At 53.5% G+C, this 17,382-nt stretch overlaps 1 protein-coding gene across 2 annotated transcripts; it reads right to left on the bottom strand.

The window, feature by feature from the left end:
* Window positions 1-132: 132 nt before the first annotated feature.
* MICAL1 (microtubule associated monooxygenase, calponin and LIM domain containing 1) lies at window positions 133-11,417 on the bottom strand. Of its 2 annotated transcripts, XM_080666710.1 has the most exons (25): window positions 11,186-11,417; window positions 9,414-9,725; window positions 9,111-9,318; window positions 8,747-8,851; window positions 8,310-8,414; window positions 8,044-8,199; window positions 7,338-7,438; window positions 6,427-6,684; window positions 6,089-6,204; window positions 5,783-5,909; window positions 5,552-5,633; window positions 4,832-4,979; window positions 4,163-4,353; window positions 3,885-3,973; window positions 3,744-3,785; window positions 3,433-3,516; window positions 3,169-3,325; window positions 2,784-2,860; window positions 2,236-2,512; window positions 2,008-2,105; window positions 1,612-1,725; window positions 1,400-1,493; window positions 1,156-1,255; window positions 982-1,055; window positions 133-410 (listed from the first exon to the last, which is right to left on the bottom strand). In XM_080666710.1, exons 2-25 carry the CDS (start codon window positions 9,669-9,671, stop codon window positions 262-264), a joined length of 3,210 nt encoding a protein of 1,069 aa, XP_080522836.1. In that variant the 5' UTR covers window positions 9,672-9,725; window positions 11,186-11,417; the 3' UTR covers window positions 133-261. The 2 variants fall into 2 exon arrangements, with proteins under 2 accessions (XP_080522836.1, XP_080522837.1); XM_080666711.1 differs by lacking the exon at window positions 8,747-8,851 and having other exon boundaries at window positions 11,186-11,307.
* Window positions 11,418-17,382: the final 5,965 nt, after the last annotated feature.

Here is a 17,382-nt window from a genome sequence, read left to right as displayed (position 1 = left end):
TCTGCCTTTTTTTCTTGTAGAGGCAGTGATTGGGGCCAATGGTCACAATCACTGTCACAATGTAGACTTCAGGCTCCTTCCTACACATCTGCTCCCTACACATCCCCCCTCCCCTCTGCAGGCAGCCTAAATCCTGTGGGTGGCAGAAACATTTTTATTGTAAACAGTGAGGCCCTCTCCCAGGCAGCCCAGATGAGCAGGGTGGCACTGTCCTTGGGTGGGATGGTCTTTTAGGGAGGAAGGCAGGTAGCCCACCCTCCTCTAGCCCTGGGCCTCTGGCCCTGATGCCAGCTCGCTGAGCCGGCACTCCTCCTGGAAGCGGATGAGGGCATCTCGCTGGTTCACCACACTCACTAGCTTCTTCAGGATCCACTCCTCAGCCTGCCGATCGGCAGCTGTCTTTAGGCTTTCTGGAGGGAAAAGATGAAGCTTAGAGAACTGGGCAGGGAGGCGAGAGAGGCCCGGCCTCATCCTGGCCTCTGTGATTTCTACAACCTGGCCTTTGTTTCCTAATCTGTAAAATTAGGTCAGCACCAGTGGTTTTCTAGCATTGTTTCACAGTGGCGCCATTTTCAAAGGAAATCCTACACGAAAGCCCAAACGTGCAGCTCTGATTGAACTGAAGGAAGGGTAGGGGCTTGCTGCCCCTTCCTCTGGCTTCCTCGAGTGGCCTTAGAGCAGTCGTGGGCAAACTACGGCCCGCGGGCCGGATCCGGCTGTTCTATCCGGTTCTCTTGCTCTCCCCTCCGCTCCTTTACTTTGAATTTATATTAGTTCACACAAACACTCCATCCATGCTTTTGTTCCGGCCCTCCGGTCCAGTTTAAGAACCCATTGTGGCCCTCGAGTCAAAAAGTTTGCCCACCCCTGCCTTAGAGGAACTCTGACTAGAGGACCATGTTGCTTGGTCAGTATCTGAGATCACAAGGCTCCTGCGAACTCCAGCCCCATGATGTCTGCCTCTCCCCACAGCCTGCATACCTTCCCGGTTCATGTAGCCTCGAAGCTCCTGGTCCAGCTGCCACTGTTTCTCTTCCAGGCTCAGCTCCTGTACCCTGTGGAGGGCAGGGATAGAAGGGACACGGCTGTCCATGGTGCCCAAGGACTTAGCTGGGGCCTGGCTCATAAGCCACTGCCACCTCCCATGTCCCTTACTTGATCATGAGCTCAGCCTCCTCAGCCACTAGGCTGTTCTTCTTCTCAACGAGGTGTAGCAGCTGTTTTAGCCATAGTGCCTTTTGCTCTTCTGGGGAACCTGATGAGAAAGAAGAAGGGGAATGGGTGGTCCGGAGGTCTGCAACCAGGGCCAGAGCCTAGTGGTTGGGGGGATTGCTGGGGGTTGTACACAGTGCCAGAGGCCAAGGGGTAGCCCAGGTTCTCCTTCCCCGGCTTCACTCACTGCTCTGGTTCCTCAAGGCCAGCTCCACCTTCATCCCCTCGGCCTCCAGCTCCCTCAGAGCGGCCTCAATCTCATTTAGGCGCCGCTGGATGCCCTGGGAGAGACGAGAGGAGACCCAGAAGTCTGGATTGTTCAAAAATGGGGCACTGGAGAAGCTCTGGCCCCCAGCCTCACACCTCAGCCCATCAGGACTGGGAAGCCCTAGGTCCCACCTGGGCCTTGCAGAATCTCTTCATCTCTTCCTCCTTAGCACGGCGCAACAGAGTCCGCCGCCAAGTGGGGTACTTGTCCATGGTGCCTGAGTTCTTGGCGAAGGTCAGCAGAGCCTATGGCAGGGTCAGACCAGTCAGGGGCAGGGCCCGGCCTCTTGGTGGATAGGGGTTGGGGAAGATTGGTTTGGAAGGGGCCAAAAGGAACCTGGGCTGGAAGTGGGGTGAGTTCTGGTAGAAAAGATGGAAACTTAGGGCTATGAAAGAGTCAGACTGGGGGGGAAGACCTCCCAAGAACAGGGTTCAGAGGCGTGAACAAGCTGTGGGTTTCTCCTGTGGCAGGGGGGGAGGGGGAGGAATGGCGTGAGCAGAATATGTGGCCAGGTTTCTTCCACTCACCTGTTCCATGTCTGAGTCCAAAGCCACGTCTTCCTCTTCCTCTTCTTCCTCTTCACTGGAGGAGGGGTTCCCTTCCTCCTTCTCCATGGCCATAAGAACTGAGCAGAGAAGTAGACATGAACTGGAGTCCCCAATCTCCCTTTCCATTCCCCAGCATTCCCCTCCAGGAATCCCAGCACCACCTGCCCATCCCCACCCTGGGTCAGCACCTCTGGGCAGAGCAGTTACCTTGAGGGCTCTGGATTGGCACTCCCCATCCCAGGAAGCTGCCCTCTAGGGCCTGGCGGGCCAAGGCAGAGCAGCTGCGGGGGGGCTTGGGTGGAGGCTCCATTTCCGGGTCAGGGGTCAGATTAAGGGAGGACAATCTCTCCCGTTCTGGGCTGGAGAGGCGGATCAGCCGACGGGTGGGCTGGTTGGGGCTTGGGACAGGACTGGCCCCCTCCTGGGGGGCCATGGGAGTCGAGGGGCCGGATGGCATGTTATTCTCACCTGGAATGGGGAGGTCCTAGAAAAGCCACCGTGTGGTCTGGTCAGTGACCTGTCCAGTGCAGGGTGGAGGCTACCCCTTTAGACAAACGTGGGCCCTGGAATTCATCATTTACTGGACAGTGTCAGACAGTGTTCTGGATACTTGGGCTGCAGCAGTAAGTGAAACAACACAGAAATCCCTACCTATATTCTAGTGGAGAACATTCGGTTACCCCCAGCAAAGTCCTCTGGGGTTGGCGAGACGCTGTTCCATGTTCCCGTCCCCAGCACACACTCACAGCTTTTACCTGACTCTTGGGGCCTCTGTCGTTGCCATCCTCTGTGTGACCTGGCTGGGGCAGGTGCTGGAGGCAGTAGAAATGTCCTGGGGAGGGTGGAGAGTGGGGAGAGACATCAGATGGAGGCAGCACAATGCCTAGAGACTCCATTTATTAGGGAAGGTGGAGTGACAGGACTTGATTTGCAGGTGAACTTCTGTTAGCCTCCTGGTTCCTTAGAACCCCACACGTGGGGCTTTGGAGGAGACAGATATGAGCTCAGGGGAAGCAAGGGCCATCTTGAGCCTGTTTCCACCTCATGCCCAGCTCTCCAATTCCCCTCCACCTTCCAACTCCTTGCCTCCGGGCAGGGCCATGCCCAATGTCCCTCTCGGGGCCTCCCGGGCCCACTCACCGTCTTCTGGGTGCTGTCCGTAGCTACCTGGCCACAATGTGGCCTCACAGACATGGCAGCAGAAGCAGCTCCGGTGGTAGAAACGGCCGTCGGCACACAGGCGTTCCAGGATATAGAGGCGTTCCCCACAAAGTGCACACAGATCCTCGCCACCAGCCTGCACCGATCCCCATGCGACAGGGTCAGCTGGAAAGTTCTCCCCTATTCCTGAAACACCCTCCCTGACCTCAAGCCTCTGCCTGCAGGCAGGGCCCCCATTCTCACCTCCTGGTTGTGTGATGGGGGTGTCAGGGGTACACCGGCCTCTGGGACAGGTGGCTCCTCAGTACTGGGGGACTCGGCCTCTACCTAAGGAGGTAAGTGCTCAGGCCCGGAGGTAGAGGTAGAGGCAGGATCAGCGGGGGAGTGGATGTGTGCAGATGAATAGGAAGGGCTGGAAGGGAAGTGAGACTAGGAAGGGAGACCACAGAGGGGTGGGTGGGGAGAGCAATACATGGGGACACAGAACATGGGGAAGTGTCCCGGGAAAGGGACGGGAACGTGGACAAGACTATCCAGCCCTTGCAGGTATTTACCTCCAGGCGTGGCTTCTTGCCACCTGCATCCTCCCCGTTTTCCTGTAACAAGTCCTACACTCAGCATGGGGCTCTGCACCACCAGTCTTCCCCTTCTCCCATCACCCCATGACCCCCACTAGGAACCACAGCCCAGACCACCTGGGCCCGGGTCCGTTGCAGGGTCCTCTGCAGTTTGCCAAGGAACAGTACAGCACTGGAGGTCCCCAGGGCACCTTGGCTGACAGGGCCTGCAGGGAGAGTCGGGGTATAAGGGTAGATGGGGCCATACTGTGCCCCCAGAATAGACCAACCACACTCCAGCCCAAAGGGACACCTCTCCCCAGGCTGTCCCTCAGAAGGCATCCTCTCCTCTCTGTTTCTCTCTCTCTCATACACACACACACACACACCCCTCCTCGTCCCACCCTACAGTTCACCTGGGCTGTGGCTTGTGCTTTTGAAGGCACTGTGAAAGTGGCTGAGGTAGGCGATGAGGCCCAGTGGGTCACTTCCTGCCACCACTGCCTGTGCGGACAACACGGGTGTGATGCCCAGTTCATGTTCTGCCATCTTCAGCGCCCAGCCAGTTGCTTCCAGAGCCCCAACTCCCTGCAGCTCTGAGGGTTCCCTGTGGGTATCAGGGAGAGAAGCCAATGGGAGACCAGAACCTGACCCCATCAGAGGGGGAGATGGTGGGTATAGGGACGGTGGGAAGGGCTGGTGGGAGTGCAAAGGCAGAAGATGGAAGGGTTATTCTTTTCTGTGCTATACCGCCCGCCGCCGCCACCACCACCACCACCACCACGATCCAAGGACAACCTCTGGCTTGGGGATCTCTACCACTCACAGAGCTGCCCCTGTTGAATGCATGAGATTCTTATAAGATTCTCAGGCAGGAAGGCAGGCAGATTCAGGCAGGAATTCTATCCCAAGGGAGGGGAAGTGGCTTGGGCAAGTGGCGGTGCTGGGACTCAGCTGGGTGTGCTAACTCCCACACAGTGATCTCCCCACCATTCCATACTGCCTGAAGTAGAGGGGGGCGGGGGCAGGGGTGTGAAAGAGAGGTGTGGTCTGCCAGGGACCCCTGAGCCTAATTTGCAACTCACAGTAGGCCAGGCCGCAGGCGGTTCACCAAGGCACACAGAGCCAGCCCATCAGCCCAGGAGGAAGAAAGGTTGGTGACATGGACGCCAGGGTAGCCAGCCGTCTGCTCCTGGCACCAGCGTAGCAGTTCCTCCTGTGTGCCCACTGACCCTGGGAGAGGAGGGTGTGCTGTGCCCAAGGCCCCTTGGCTTGCAGAGAGCCTGTTGCTAGGGTGTAGTTGGTAGGAAGATGGAGGCAGGGCCCCACCCCTATTAGGGCACCAACCTAACACCATCAGCAGTACCTTCTTCATCCCAATTTTCCCATTAAAAAAAAACACCCTTTTCTGGAATAAAGTGAGGGAATGCATAAGGGGAAATCACTGCTAGCCAGATGGACGGCAGCAGGCTATGAACTGAGGGGCAAGGGAGGCCCAGAGGCTCAAAAAAGAGGTGGGCTTGGAGTCTGCAAGGCTGGGAGCGGTCAGGCACAGGGCAGCATGGCGGCCATTCAGCTGCTGTGGAAGTGGTGGTCAAAGTTCTGAAATATTTCACACACTGGCCAACAGCTGCTGCTGAGAGCTGCCCTGCCCCCCTCCACTCTCCAGATGCCCCGAACTTGCCCACCATCAATAATGCTCCAGTGCCTGCTCCGGCCTCAAGTGGCAGCTGTTCTGAAAGTTGGTGCTTGAGCCTCGCTGGCTGGGCAAGATTTTGGACATGCCTGGAGGAAAGCCTGCTTACCATGGTCAGGCTTTCCCGAGTCAGGGGTGTCCTTCTTCCTCTGCACGGGCTCCTTGGCCATCACGTCATACAGGTCTCGCACCTAAGGCAGCCATTTCAGGTCTCGAGGCAGGCTGACCCTCCTGGGGTAGGGCTAACTCGAGGGGAGGACTGCGCAGGTCTGGGGGAAAGGCCTGCCTTGGAGGAGGGGGCCCACCTGGGAAGTCTGGTGAGGGTGCCAGGGATGCTGACCTGATGGGAGGATACAGCCCGGAGGTTCAGGTTGGGATAGCGCGTGGCTGGGTCCAGCCCATACTGGGCCAAATTGCGGTGCATGTTTTCCGGGGATGTCTGGGACAGGAGCTGGTACAGGCTCTCGCTGGGGTGGGAGGGGAAAAGGTGGGGGGCAGGAACAAGAGTCAGAGTGCCCCCATCAGCAAGCACCCCTCTCTTTTGTCCAGGCTCCCATCTGTTCACCCAGCACCCCCCTCCCTCCACCAACGCACCCCCATCCTATAGCTAGCCCTTTCTTGCCCCACCCCCTAACTCAGGCCTCACCGCTCTGCCAATACTTCTAGGGGCTCAGCCCCCTCTGCCCACCGCTTCACCATCCAGGCGGCATCAAAGGCTGCCAGGAAGCCCCGGGCCACTCCAGTGCCCAGGGGCCAGAAGGGCTGCAGGGTCAGAAGGATAGGAAGCAGCTCAGAGTCCCACAGGAGTGTCCAAGCCCAGATGCTCCCAAGGTCATAGCAGAGGGGGTTCCTCCCCACAACAGGCAAACTTTCCCCCCCTCCTACTTAACCATGGAACCCCTGTGCCTCCATTAAAGGAGCCCGTTTCTCTAAGCACCATTAAACCCCTCCTCCTCCCCCACTCAGGGACCTCTGACCCCTCACCTCCACCAGGCAGTCCCCCACCAGCCCCAGCAGCAGGCGGGCACCATGCTTCTCCTGCACACGAGCAGAGCTATCTGCCCGCATCATGCTTGTGAAGTCAAAAGCAGAGACATCAGGCCTCCCACGGGCGTCTCGGGCAAACTCCAGCTTCCCGAGCTTGCCATGAGTGGCGAACTCAGCAGCTGCCCGGGCAAAGCGCTGCAGAGCCTCAGGCACCACATTGGCATTGCTCAGCAGCCGCTCGGTCTCTGGCCAGTCCTGCAAGGCCAGCAGATCAGAACCAATGTCAACAGGGCAGCCCTGTCCCCTTGAGTGTAGAAGGTGTACATGCTCAGGGCCCAAGAAGGGGCTTCCCCAGACTGCACAGCAGCTGAAGGCTGAGCTGGGCCTGGAATTGGAGTGTCCTGCCTGCCAGGCGCAAGCCCTTCCTCAGCACTCACTCTGCTCCTGAGCCCAGAACCATGCTGCTGTCATACACTTACTTTGGACAAGTCACTGAATTTCTGAGAGCCTCAGTCTTCCCATCATTTAGAAATAATACGCCTAGCTTCTCCAGATCCTCGTGAGAATTAGGTGAGAAAATGCAATGCTATAAAGCTCTCAGGCACCCAGGCACCATTCTAGGTACTGGGAATAACCAGCAAACAAAAGAGAGAGAGGCAGAACCCCTGCGCTCGTGGCGCTTACTTCTGTAGGCCTGTGGCTGGTATCAGATGTTTAGCCCCGAGTATGGTTCAGACTACCAGCAATCCCAGGGGAGAGGAGCTCGTTAAGGGGGAGGAACGGTCAGGGCAGAGGCAGGGCAGGCTCTCTCCACACCAGGGGTGGAGGGTAGGGCAGACTATGTCCCGGCCTGGCCTCCATCTCCCAGGGCCCACACCTAGCCCCTTCCTACCTGGGCCTGGCCTCACCTGGCGTAGCACCCCCAGACGCAGCAGGCACTGCTTCTTGGCTGTCATCACAAAGTAGTGTGTGTCGTCCTTGTAGTATACGATGTTTTCCAGATCAATGCCTGGGGGGCGGGGCAGGGGGCAGGATATGTGTCTGCTCCTTTTATATGTTGCCTATCCGAACACTGGAGCCATGCCTGACCTCTGTGACTACAGTGGGTGCCCCACACACAGGAGCCCATGAGTTCTGATGGCACAATAGACCATCTGTTCCAGGCCCGGGAGGCCTGAGGGCATGGAGCAAAGAGAGGAACTTGGGTGGGGCAGCAGCTGGGAGACCTGCACCACCTGGCCACTTGCTTCTGGATGACAGCATGGCTTCTTGAACTAGGGTGTGCATGCCCCAAGGGTGTGGCAGTGCAAAACCAACGTAAACATAGGGCATCTTCTGCAAGTGCCAATTTCATTTTGAATTTATATCGCTTATATATTAGAGCATATATGAGACAGTGCAAAGCAAAATCCCACGCATTTTGTGAGAGATTTCCAAGACCGGTCATGCTGGATAGCAAAGTGGGGCTGTGCCTGCTGAATCTCCCAGGGGCACCGGTTCTTTGCTGCCAAGATTCCTTGGGACTGAGGACAAGTCTGGGCGGGCAGGAGAAGCGGGAGCCAGCCCACAGGCAGGCAGGGGGAGGGACCCCCCCATGACAGAGAGGGGCCCTACCTGTGGCTTTGAGTAGGCTCTGGAAGAAGCTCTGGTTGTAGATTCTGGCCACACCGCTGATCTCGGGCACCTGTGTCTCTTCCACGGTGCGCCTGTTCACAAAGTTGACCGTGATGCCAATAGCCAGTTTGCCACGCATTTCTCGTACTGTAAAGCCTAGAGGTGGGGACAGGCAAGCAGTGGTGGGACGATGAGGGGTATAACAGCCTAGAAAGGCCCACGAGAAGCTCAAGATGCTGACGACTTCTAGGAAAGGGCTCACTCACCTTCAGGAACGAATTTACCTCCAGCAGCAGAGATAAGGACATCAAATTCGTAGTTGGCCAGTTGAGCAGGGGGATTGGGCTGGAGCTGGGCACGCCAGCCACTCCCTGAGGCAAAGGGTGTGAGAGGCACAAAGGTGTGGGAGTCTGAAGGGGCCCCTATATTCCCAGGACAAGCCAGTGACATAATTAAATAAATGTGTTACAGGGCCTTATAGTTTAGATAGCAATGATACATTGTCAAATTATACCTGTGGAAAGTAGGGAAGGAAGGGAATATTACTTCCATTTTACAGATGCCCAAAATGAGGTTCCAAGTGGTTGGCACAAGGCCACGCTATTAGAAAGGGAGACTCAGCTGACTCCCCGCCCCACTTTTTCTTCCACATGCCAAGATGTCCTAGGCAGAAGGCGGTTCTCAGCAGCAGAGAAGTACTTACCCACTTTGGGAGGGGGCTGGAGGCCAGTGAAAGTGACACCCCAGTGAATTTCCACTCCCAGTAGCAATGCCACTTTCAACAAAAGCAGCTGAAGCTGCCGGATGCCTAGAAGGGAGAGGACATTAGGAACAGGGACCCAGGACCACAGGGCCTCCCCAAGCAGCAGTCTGCGCTGGTCAGAGCTGGAAGTCTTAGAGATCACTCCATCCGACTGCCCATTTTACAGATAAAGGACCTGAGTCCTGAAGGCCACCCAGATGAACTGAATCTTGCCCACTCTGCCTCTTGGCTGGCCCAGCAGACCCCTGCAGGGCTGTCTCTAACGCAGGCTCACAGCCCATGCAGGCCGCCAGGTGTTACTCACTGATGTGGTCCAGGGTGCCTGTGCAGAAACGCCCATAGAACTTCTTGGCACCGAGTGCCCGAAGGTCATGGATGGTGAACGGCCAGAGGTGGAGCACATTGTGGCGAGAGAACTTGGTGCGCTTTTCCACCAGTACCACACGGGCCCCCAGCAGCGCCAGCTCCACAGCAGCCCGCAGACCACAAGGACCAGCGCCCACCACCAGGCACTGTGAACACACAAGACAGTGTGGGCATGGCATCCCATCTCCCTCCTCTGACTGTCCCCACTCTCCAAGCCCCATCCCAGGCACCACGTATTCACCTTCGTTTTGGTGCAGGCCTGGCCCTGCTGGTAGACAGCCTGGCTTGCTCGCTTGTCCAGCTTGGCCCACAGTGACTTGGCACTCCAGTAGTTGAGCTGAGCCTTGATCTTGTGGTACTGGGGCAGCCCCCCACCAGGCTCCAGCTCCAGGGCCTGGCATAGCCCCTGGAAGCTGCTCAGCACATTCTGACACAGCTGGGCCTGCAGGAAGCTCTCAAAGTGGGCATGTGCTGGGTTGGTGGATGTGGGTGAGGCCATGGAGGCCCCTGGATCCCTCAGGGAAGGGAGGAGCTGGACAGAAGCACGAGGATGCTGGAGAGGAGGGAAGAGAAGGAGGGGAGGCTAGAAAAAGGAGGAAGGGAAAGGGAAGGGGAGGAGAGGAAAGGCCAGGTCCTCCCCTGATTGGCTCTGCTTCTCTCTCCCAGCCCACTCCCAATCTGCTCTATAGACAGCTGCTGTCCCTTCCAAGTGAAATCTGCCAAATTTGGAAATGAAAAACCAGCAGTCCTGTGCACAGACGGCACACAAGAGGCGAAGGAGCCACCAGCTCAGTTTTCCTGACCAGGGATCTCCAAGCCCTGCTCCATCTCTGGGGCCCACAGGGCAGAAAGCGGAGTGTGGGGTAATTTCTCAGACATGGACAGGGCATGGTAGCCAGGAGAGCTCTCCTTGTGGTGCAGACCACATACCTGCCACCCTAGCCACATACGTACTCCCCCTCTTAACCCAACCTCCCCCTGCCTGGTGACCCTGATGGCCTCAGTGCTACGTGGGTGTGGGGTGTGTCTTACACCAGGGGCAATGTTTTTCTCCTTAGCACTGGTGATTTCCTCCTGAGGGAGGGGAGAGACGGTCTGTAACGGTGAAGGTTCCACTTCCCACCACCCAAAATGCCTCAGCAAACAGCGGGAGGATGTTGCATGTTACATCTGACTGGGTGAGGGCGCACTGGGTCAATTTCTGACTCACTGTGGTCAAAAACACTTCCTCTGTGAGACTTGTCTTCTCCAGTGGGCCTCCAGGACGGTCTGGGGGCGACAGCCGCCTGGTTCCCCCTCCCAGCTTCCTCTCATCCCCATCCAAGACCCGCCCCATCCCCTGTGGGCTCAGACGTGCTCTCCTAGGAATTTCCCAAAACAAGGCCTCCCTTTGTCCCCCTCTCCCTAGCTCGGGCCCCCACGCAAATCGAGGAGAGCCGAGGGGCTTTCTCACGCTGGGACCTGGAGGAATGAGGGCACGGAGAACGGGGTTGCCGGGGGGGGGGGGGGGGGGGGGCGTAGGAGAGGTGCGGGGCCTCGATGGGCGCAGTTCCCTGGAATCGATACCCCTCTCACCCTGCCGGCCGCTCCACGGGTCCCAGCCGGAGACCAGCGGGCCGGGCCAGGCCGAGAGGGGGAAGGAGACTCAAGTTGTCCGCTGCAAATCACCAGGGCCAGGGCCCACGGAAGGTCAGGACAGCAAAGGTGTGTCGGGGGTGGGGGAGTGTAAGGCACCGGAGACAGAGTGGCGACCGAGCCCGGAAGCGCCAGGACTCGGGATGGGCGAGGGCTCAAGAAGTCTGGAAGGATGGAGAGGAGCTGGACCGCGGCGGCGGGGTGGAGGGGACTCTCACTCAGGACGGGAAAGTCTGGAGAGGGGCGGAGCGGGGCGGGGGCGACAGGAGGGGTGGTGTCCGAGCGCCCAAGATCCCATTTACCCAGAAGCCACCCCACCTCACACCCCCACCCCACCGGGGGCAGGGGGTGCACAGCTGGCTAAGCTGGACGACTTACCCCGGGGCTCCGGAGCCGGGTGGGGCCGCTTCCTGCCAGCCGGGTGGGAGGGCGGGGGCAGGGGCGGGGGAATGGGAGGTGGAGGAGGCGCGGCGGGGGAGCGCGAAGTGAGAGCGGGGCTGCGGGGCGGCGCGCGGGTCCTCCGGGCCGGGGAGTTCTGCGTGTGGGCTTCCACGGAAGCTTTGTTCGCGCTTCGTTAGCATCTCATTACCCCGCGATCGCCGGCTGGGGGCAGCCCGGGCCCGCCCAGTCTTCTGGGTGGTGCCCGAAGGCGTGGCACCTTAGGTGCGGGGTTCCGCTTGTGGGCCGGAGACCCGGGCCGGGCCTGGCGGGGGACGCGGAGCCCGAAATCCTGGCTTTCTGCCGGGGCCTGGGTCCGCAAAGCTGCTCTTCCCCGGCGGCGAGGCCACGCACCCTACCCGCGGGTCTCTCCGGGCGCTGGGCGGAAAGCGCGCGGGCGCTCGGGCTGGGCGAGAAGTTTGCCGGAGCTGGCGGGTCCCTGGGTGGCGCGGGAAAGGCTGCGCTGTTTCGCCTCTCTTACCGGGACATCCACGGCCCGGGCGCCCCACGTTGGATTCAAGCTCGTGGTCCGCCTCCCCTGCGGCAAGTCCGCGCCTGTGGGCAACCGGCACGAATTAAGCCCCGGGAACTCCGAAATCTGCAGCTTCCCCGGCGACATGAACAGTGAGAGCACAAAGCGGTCTTGGGAGTGGGGGAGGAGTGGTGGTGGTGGTCGCTACTGAGAAAGGAGCAAGTGAAGGGGTGTGGGAGAGAGACAGAGGCCCAGCATTCAAGAATGCCTTGGCGTGAGGACCCTCAGAACTGTCATTGCTGACAAGGGTTTGAGAGACCTATGGGATCAACTTCCTCATATTCCGGATGAAGAAACAGCCTTGCGCGTCAAGGCACTTGTCTAAGGTCATTCATTCAACTAGTTGATATTAATAAAACACCACTTCTCATTTCCTGGGCGCCTACTGTGAGCATTCCCCTAATCTCCATCATCACAACAATCCCATTTTACAGTAAAGGAAACTGAGGCTCATAGAGGTCCTGGGACCTGCAACAAGCTGCACGCAAGTGGCAGAGCTGGTATGGGGCCCAGGTCTATCTGACTCCACTGTATCAGTGTTGATAACAACATGACAAATGAAAGGCTGGCATTATAAGAAGCTGTTTCTTGTTTAGAGCAAGTGACACTGTTACACTAGAAACACCAACAAAACAGAGTTGTAAATGGGAGGTTTGCTCTCTTTGAGATCCAGGGATCAGAAAGAGCTGGGTGCCCTATGGCTCTTTCTCTTTATTCTCACTTTGTATTTCGTCTGGAAACCCTCTGAGACCCAGTCAGACTTGAATACTCACTGCTCCCAGCTTGAGCTTTAAGCCAGCAGGGGAAGGGAGGCTAGGGGCGCCTGCTCTGCCAGGAGAGGCAGGGAACTCAGCCAGGTCATGCTCAGGAAACTAGGGCAGCCTCCCAGCTGGGCCAATCCTAGCTCTTGAGTGTGACTTGTCATTTGGCTTGAAACGAATGTGCCAAACATCAGACACACAAATATTTAAGTACATATTATTAGAAGCATTCTAAAGTGCACTATAAATGAGTTACCAGGCTCTTACAGACACCCATTTCCCTTTCATTAGCTGAGGGTAACAACCAACTGCTTGGACTTAGAGCATTTGCAAAGCCCCAGCAGGGTCTGGCCCTTGACTCATTGGCTTTGGTTGCAGTAAAAAGCAGGGTATGTGGCTCTCTGAAGGGCAAATGGTAAGATTTGTCTTTAAAAAAGATCACAGAACAATAATGACTTCATCAATACTGAAAAACTGCTGACTTGAAGTTTCACTTTATGTTAAAGATACACACGGGAGCCTAAAGCAATGAGGAATATTTTGGTCTGTAATCCAGATTCCGGCTTTGCTTCACCAGGAGATCAGCTTATGACCTTAAGAAAGTCACCAACCACGATGCTTCTGTCTTATCATCTCTAAATGGAGAGTGTATAATTACTCAACCTCCTCAGCCCGTTTGATTCTAAAATCCTATTATTCAATGTTGGTGACTCTAAGAAATGTACAAACTAGAAGATCCAAAGCAAGTTCAATTTAAAGTTTCTTCAAAGAAAAAAAAATGACCTCTATTAAAACAAAAAGAATAAATTTATTATTAATCTATATGTCTCCTTAATTAGAATCTTGAGTCATGATCCGTATTATGTGTCGTATATAAACTAAAAATACTGGCACAATCACATCAGCCAGCAAACAAGTGGCTGATACATGAAAAATCAGTTTTAAAGGAACCTGATTTTAATGTTTTTGCAAATAATACTGCTGGCAATGGCCGTGGTTAAAAACCTAAGCTATTAAGACAGGACCTATTTCTTCCAATTCACACCATGTTCTATCTTCCTTCAATGCCATCCATACCTCACCTCCCAACCTCTCATTTCCTGAGCCTGGAGCCAGAAATTAGGTCCCTGGCAGGGCAGGTGGCATGTCTAAGACACCGTGCACCTATGGTCAGTTCATTCAAACAACACACCCCTATGCCTGGGCTGGGAGCTGTGGCTGCAGTGTGACCAGACAGGCATAGCTCCTGATGTAAAAATAGTTACAAACTAAGCCAAATGTGTAGAGTGCTGCTAACAGATATGACAGGGTGGCTTGACAGAGATTAGAAGGCCAGGGAGGGCCTCCCTGAGGAAGTGACACTTACACTGAATTCTGACAAATGAATAGACATTAATCAGAGAGTATGGGCAGAAACCTTTCAAGGCTGAGAAAATGCCTACCTTAAAGCCCCAAGGGAGGAAATTGTGTGTTTGTGTGTGTGTGTGTGGGTGTGTGTTGTAGGAGGTGGGGGGGTACGGAGGATGGGAGGGAGGGAACAGCAAGGAAGCCAGGGTGGCTAGAAGTTAAAATGGGAAAAGGGCCGCTCTAGCTAGTTTGGCTCAGTGGACAGAGCCTTGGCCTGCAGACTGAAGGGTCCCTGGGTTCAACTGTGGTCATGGGCACAAGTCCAGGTTGCAGGCTTGATCCCCAGTAGGGGGCGTGCAGAGGGCAGCCAATCAGTGATTCTCTCTCATCATTGATGTTTCCATCTCTTTCTCCCTCTCCCTTCCTCTCTGAAATCAATAAAAATGTATTTTTTTTTTAAATGGGAAAGGGGCCAAAGAGGAAGCCAGATTGGAGATTTTAAGTGCAATGGGAAACGGCAGAGAATTTAAAATAGAACAGAGACATGGTCATATTTGCCACTATAACACAATATCCAATCACTAGCTTGTTGCTAACTAAGGGCATAATGGTGAGCCCAAACCACCACTTCCAGTGGAGAAAGGGGATGGGGGAGGGGGAGAAAGGCCTTGGCAGGAGTCCAGGCAAGAGGACGAGGTGCAGCTGTGGGATGGGAGAAGTGGATGGATTCTAAACAGAGTTTGAGGTGCAAGTGATAATTTGGTGATGGATTGGGTGGGTAGGGGGCTGAGGAGGGTTCTATCAAGAATGACCACAGGTTTCTTTCTTGGCTAAGATAAATAAATCACAACAAAATTAAGTTCCTCTTCCTTTCACTCTTCCCTGAAACCTTATCCCTCTTTATGCTGCTTTTTATTCAAGTACCTTCTCCCCAAAGTCAAAGCATAGACTCCAAGATAACACAAGAGCCTCTACCCTCAGCAGCTGCTAAGATTAAAAATACAAATAGGGTCAATTTAAATACTTTTCTGCATGTTTGTCATGAGAATGCTTTTACACATCAAATACTACAATTATAGGAAAAATTTGTCCTCAAGCCACTTAAGCATACTAGAATTGAGATTAATTTTAAAAATGTAGGTTTATTTTTAACTCTACTTTAGCCTAAGGAAGCTATAAGGATAAAAGTATATAAAGGAACTAAAAACAAACAAACAAACAAAAAAAACCAAGAGCCAAACTTTTCTTTTGGAAAATCTCCAAATCCATACTTAAAAGAATCTAATATTATAGATATTAAGAATTCAAAAGAAATAATAAATCCATGCTCTGAAACCAAGGGAGTTCCCCGACTTAACTGCTGCTCAAAATTTCCCCCTTCTACACATCACATTGGACTTGGCAAATGTAGAAAAGTACTTTTCACTTAAAAAAAAAAAAAAAGGGTAAGATCTCTAGCAAATGTTACCTAAATGTGATCAAGTTCCTACATTTTGTACTAAAAATGTGATTGAATGAGCTTTAATTTTAAAGCTCTCTTAATGTTTTAAAAGTGAGAACAATTATACTGTGTGTGTATATATGTATATATATATTCGTCAACAAAAGTGCTGCCTGTATTACGTGTAAAGAACATGAAAGCAAGAAAATTATCACAGTGACATTGCGGCTTCTTTTGGAGGTCATTCTTTGGTATGTGCTGTTTACAAAAGGAAGGCCAGGGAGAATTTTAAAAAGGTTGTTCCTGCAACCCTATCTACAAAAGTAAGACTGTTCTTTCAATTCTTAAAAATTTAGGCTTAATTTGGAAATGGACGAAAATTTACCTTAATACTTACAAATGAGGGCAGCCAAAGTAAAAATCTGCCCTGAATGCAAAATATCCTCAGAAGTTTGACAAAATGGCTCACTTACGGAGGTTCAAGTTAGGTAAGACATTTTCTCTTTAGTAGTAACTTTCACTTAATTGATAAATTTTGATAAAGCTTTAAATTAATGGTAAAATACTAACAAATTAATATGGTAGTTATTGTGTTTTGTAGGAAAAGGACTATATAACTTTTACTAGTTTCATGTAAGAAGTTTGATTATAAGCTAACATTTCAGACAAAACCCCTAAATTTTAGTTAAAACGGTTCTATTACATTAAGCAAATCATATGTAAAGAGAAATCCAGCTGAATGTTTCAGAAGACTGGTGATAGTTGCTATTGGGTGGAAGCAGTGTAGTGGGGTCTCACAGCCCTGAGCCCCAGTTCTGGTTCTGCCACTTATTGTATTCCCTTGGGCACTGGACTTCTTCTGTTTGGGCTTCAGTGTTCTCGTCTGTAAAGCAGTCATAATATTACTTAGCTCACAGGAATGTCATGAAGATTAAGTAAAGTAAGATGTGCTTCTAATGGGTTCCAGGTGAATCCCGGACACTGCTTCCCAACACATTCCAAATGCCCGTGGTTATGTCCTGAATTGTGTCCCCCATACGTTCAATAATGTCCAAACCCCCAGGACCTTAGAATGTGACTATTTGGAGACAGGGTCTTTAAAAAAGTAATTTACTTAAAATGTGGTCACTAGGGTGGGCCTTACTCCAACGTGACTGGTACCCTTATAAGATTAAGACACACACACAGAAGACCATGTGAAGAGAGCGAGGAATGGATGGCCTCAGAAGAAGCCAATTCTGCCAACACCTTCATCTTGGACTTTTGGCCTCCAGAATTATGAGAAATAAATGTTTTTTAAAGTCACCCAGTCTGTAGTATTTGTTATGGTTGCTCTAGCAAGCTAATATGCCAGTCATGGCAAGGGGTGACTCAGTCCTCTAACTGCAGGGTACTGTACAAAGCCTACTTTTTGTGCACCATGGCATGGAAGAAATTTGAGAAGCACTAAGACAAGAGTTAGACTTAATGCAGCTGGTTTTGCTCCTGGCCTGCATATGTGGCAGAAATTATTATTCCAATTTATGAAAATCTAGATGTAAGCATCTAGAATGAGTCTCATATTCCTCAGCATTATTTAACTGGTTGCTCACAAAACTTACAAGAACCAATTGCAGAAATTAGAGGCAAGTAGAAGGTGTTTGGAGAAACACAGGCAAACACAAGAATAACTTGATGGTAAGAGCTCAAGTCTTTCCAGGGATAGCCTACTACTGAGAAAACCAGATTCGTGCACAGGTGGGGTCCCTAGGCCTGGCCGGCAATCAGGCTCTATCAGGGCCGGGCCAGCCAGGGCCTGCTGGCTGCCAAACGGGGCCTACTGGATGGGGCAAGGGACCGCAGGGGGTTTGCCGGCCAGGGGGAGGTTGGCTGTGGGAGCACACTGATCACCAGGGGGCAGCTCCTGTGTTGAGCATATGCCCCCTGGTGGTCAGTGCGCATCATAGCGACTGGTCGTTTGGTCGTAACGGTTGCTTAGGCTTCCATATATATATATATCTCCTAAGAAGTACAATTTGTATTTCTGTACTTGTTAAGTCAATTTAAAAAATTGCAC

This window comes from Plecotus auritus, assembly GCF_963455305.1.
Source record: "Plecotus auritus genome assembly, chromosome: 4".
In the NCBI taxonomy this organism is placed as follows: domain Eukaryota; kingdom Metazoa; phylum Chordata; class Mammalia; order Chiroptera; family Vespertilionidae; genus Plecotus; species Plecotus auritus.
This window is presented reverse-complemented; position numbering and strand designations above follow the sequence as displayed.

What these genes read in the sequence shown, in the direction of transcription:
- MICAL1 (XM_080666710.1), bottom strand. Translation starts at nt 9,671, where the DNA reads ATGGCCTCACCCACATCCACCAACCCAGCACATGCCCACTTTGAGAGC. An exon ending in GTCTGGGGGTGCTACGCCAG is followed by an intron (nt 6,685 to 7,337) that starts GTGAGGCCAGGC and finishes CTGGCCTTGCAG; the next exon opens with GACTGGCCAGAGACCGAGCG. An exon ending in CCCCATCACACAACCAGGAG is followed by an intron (nt 3,326 to 3,432) that starts GTGAGAATGGGG and finishes GGATCGGTGCAG; the next exon opens with GCTGGTGGCGAGGATCTGTG.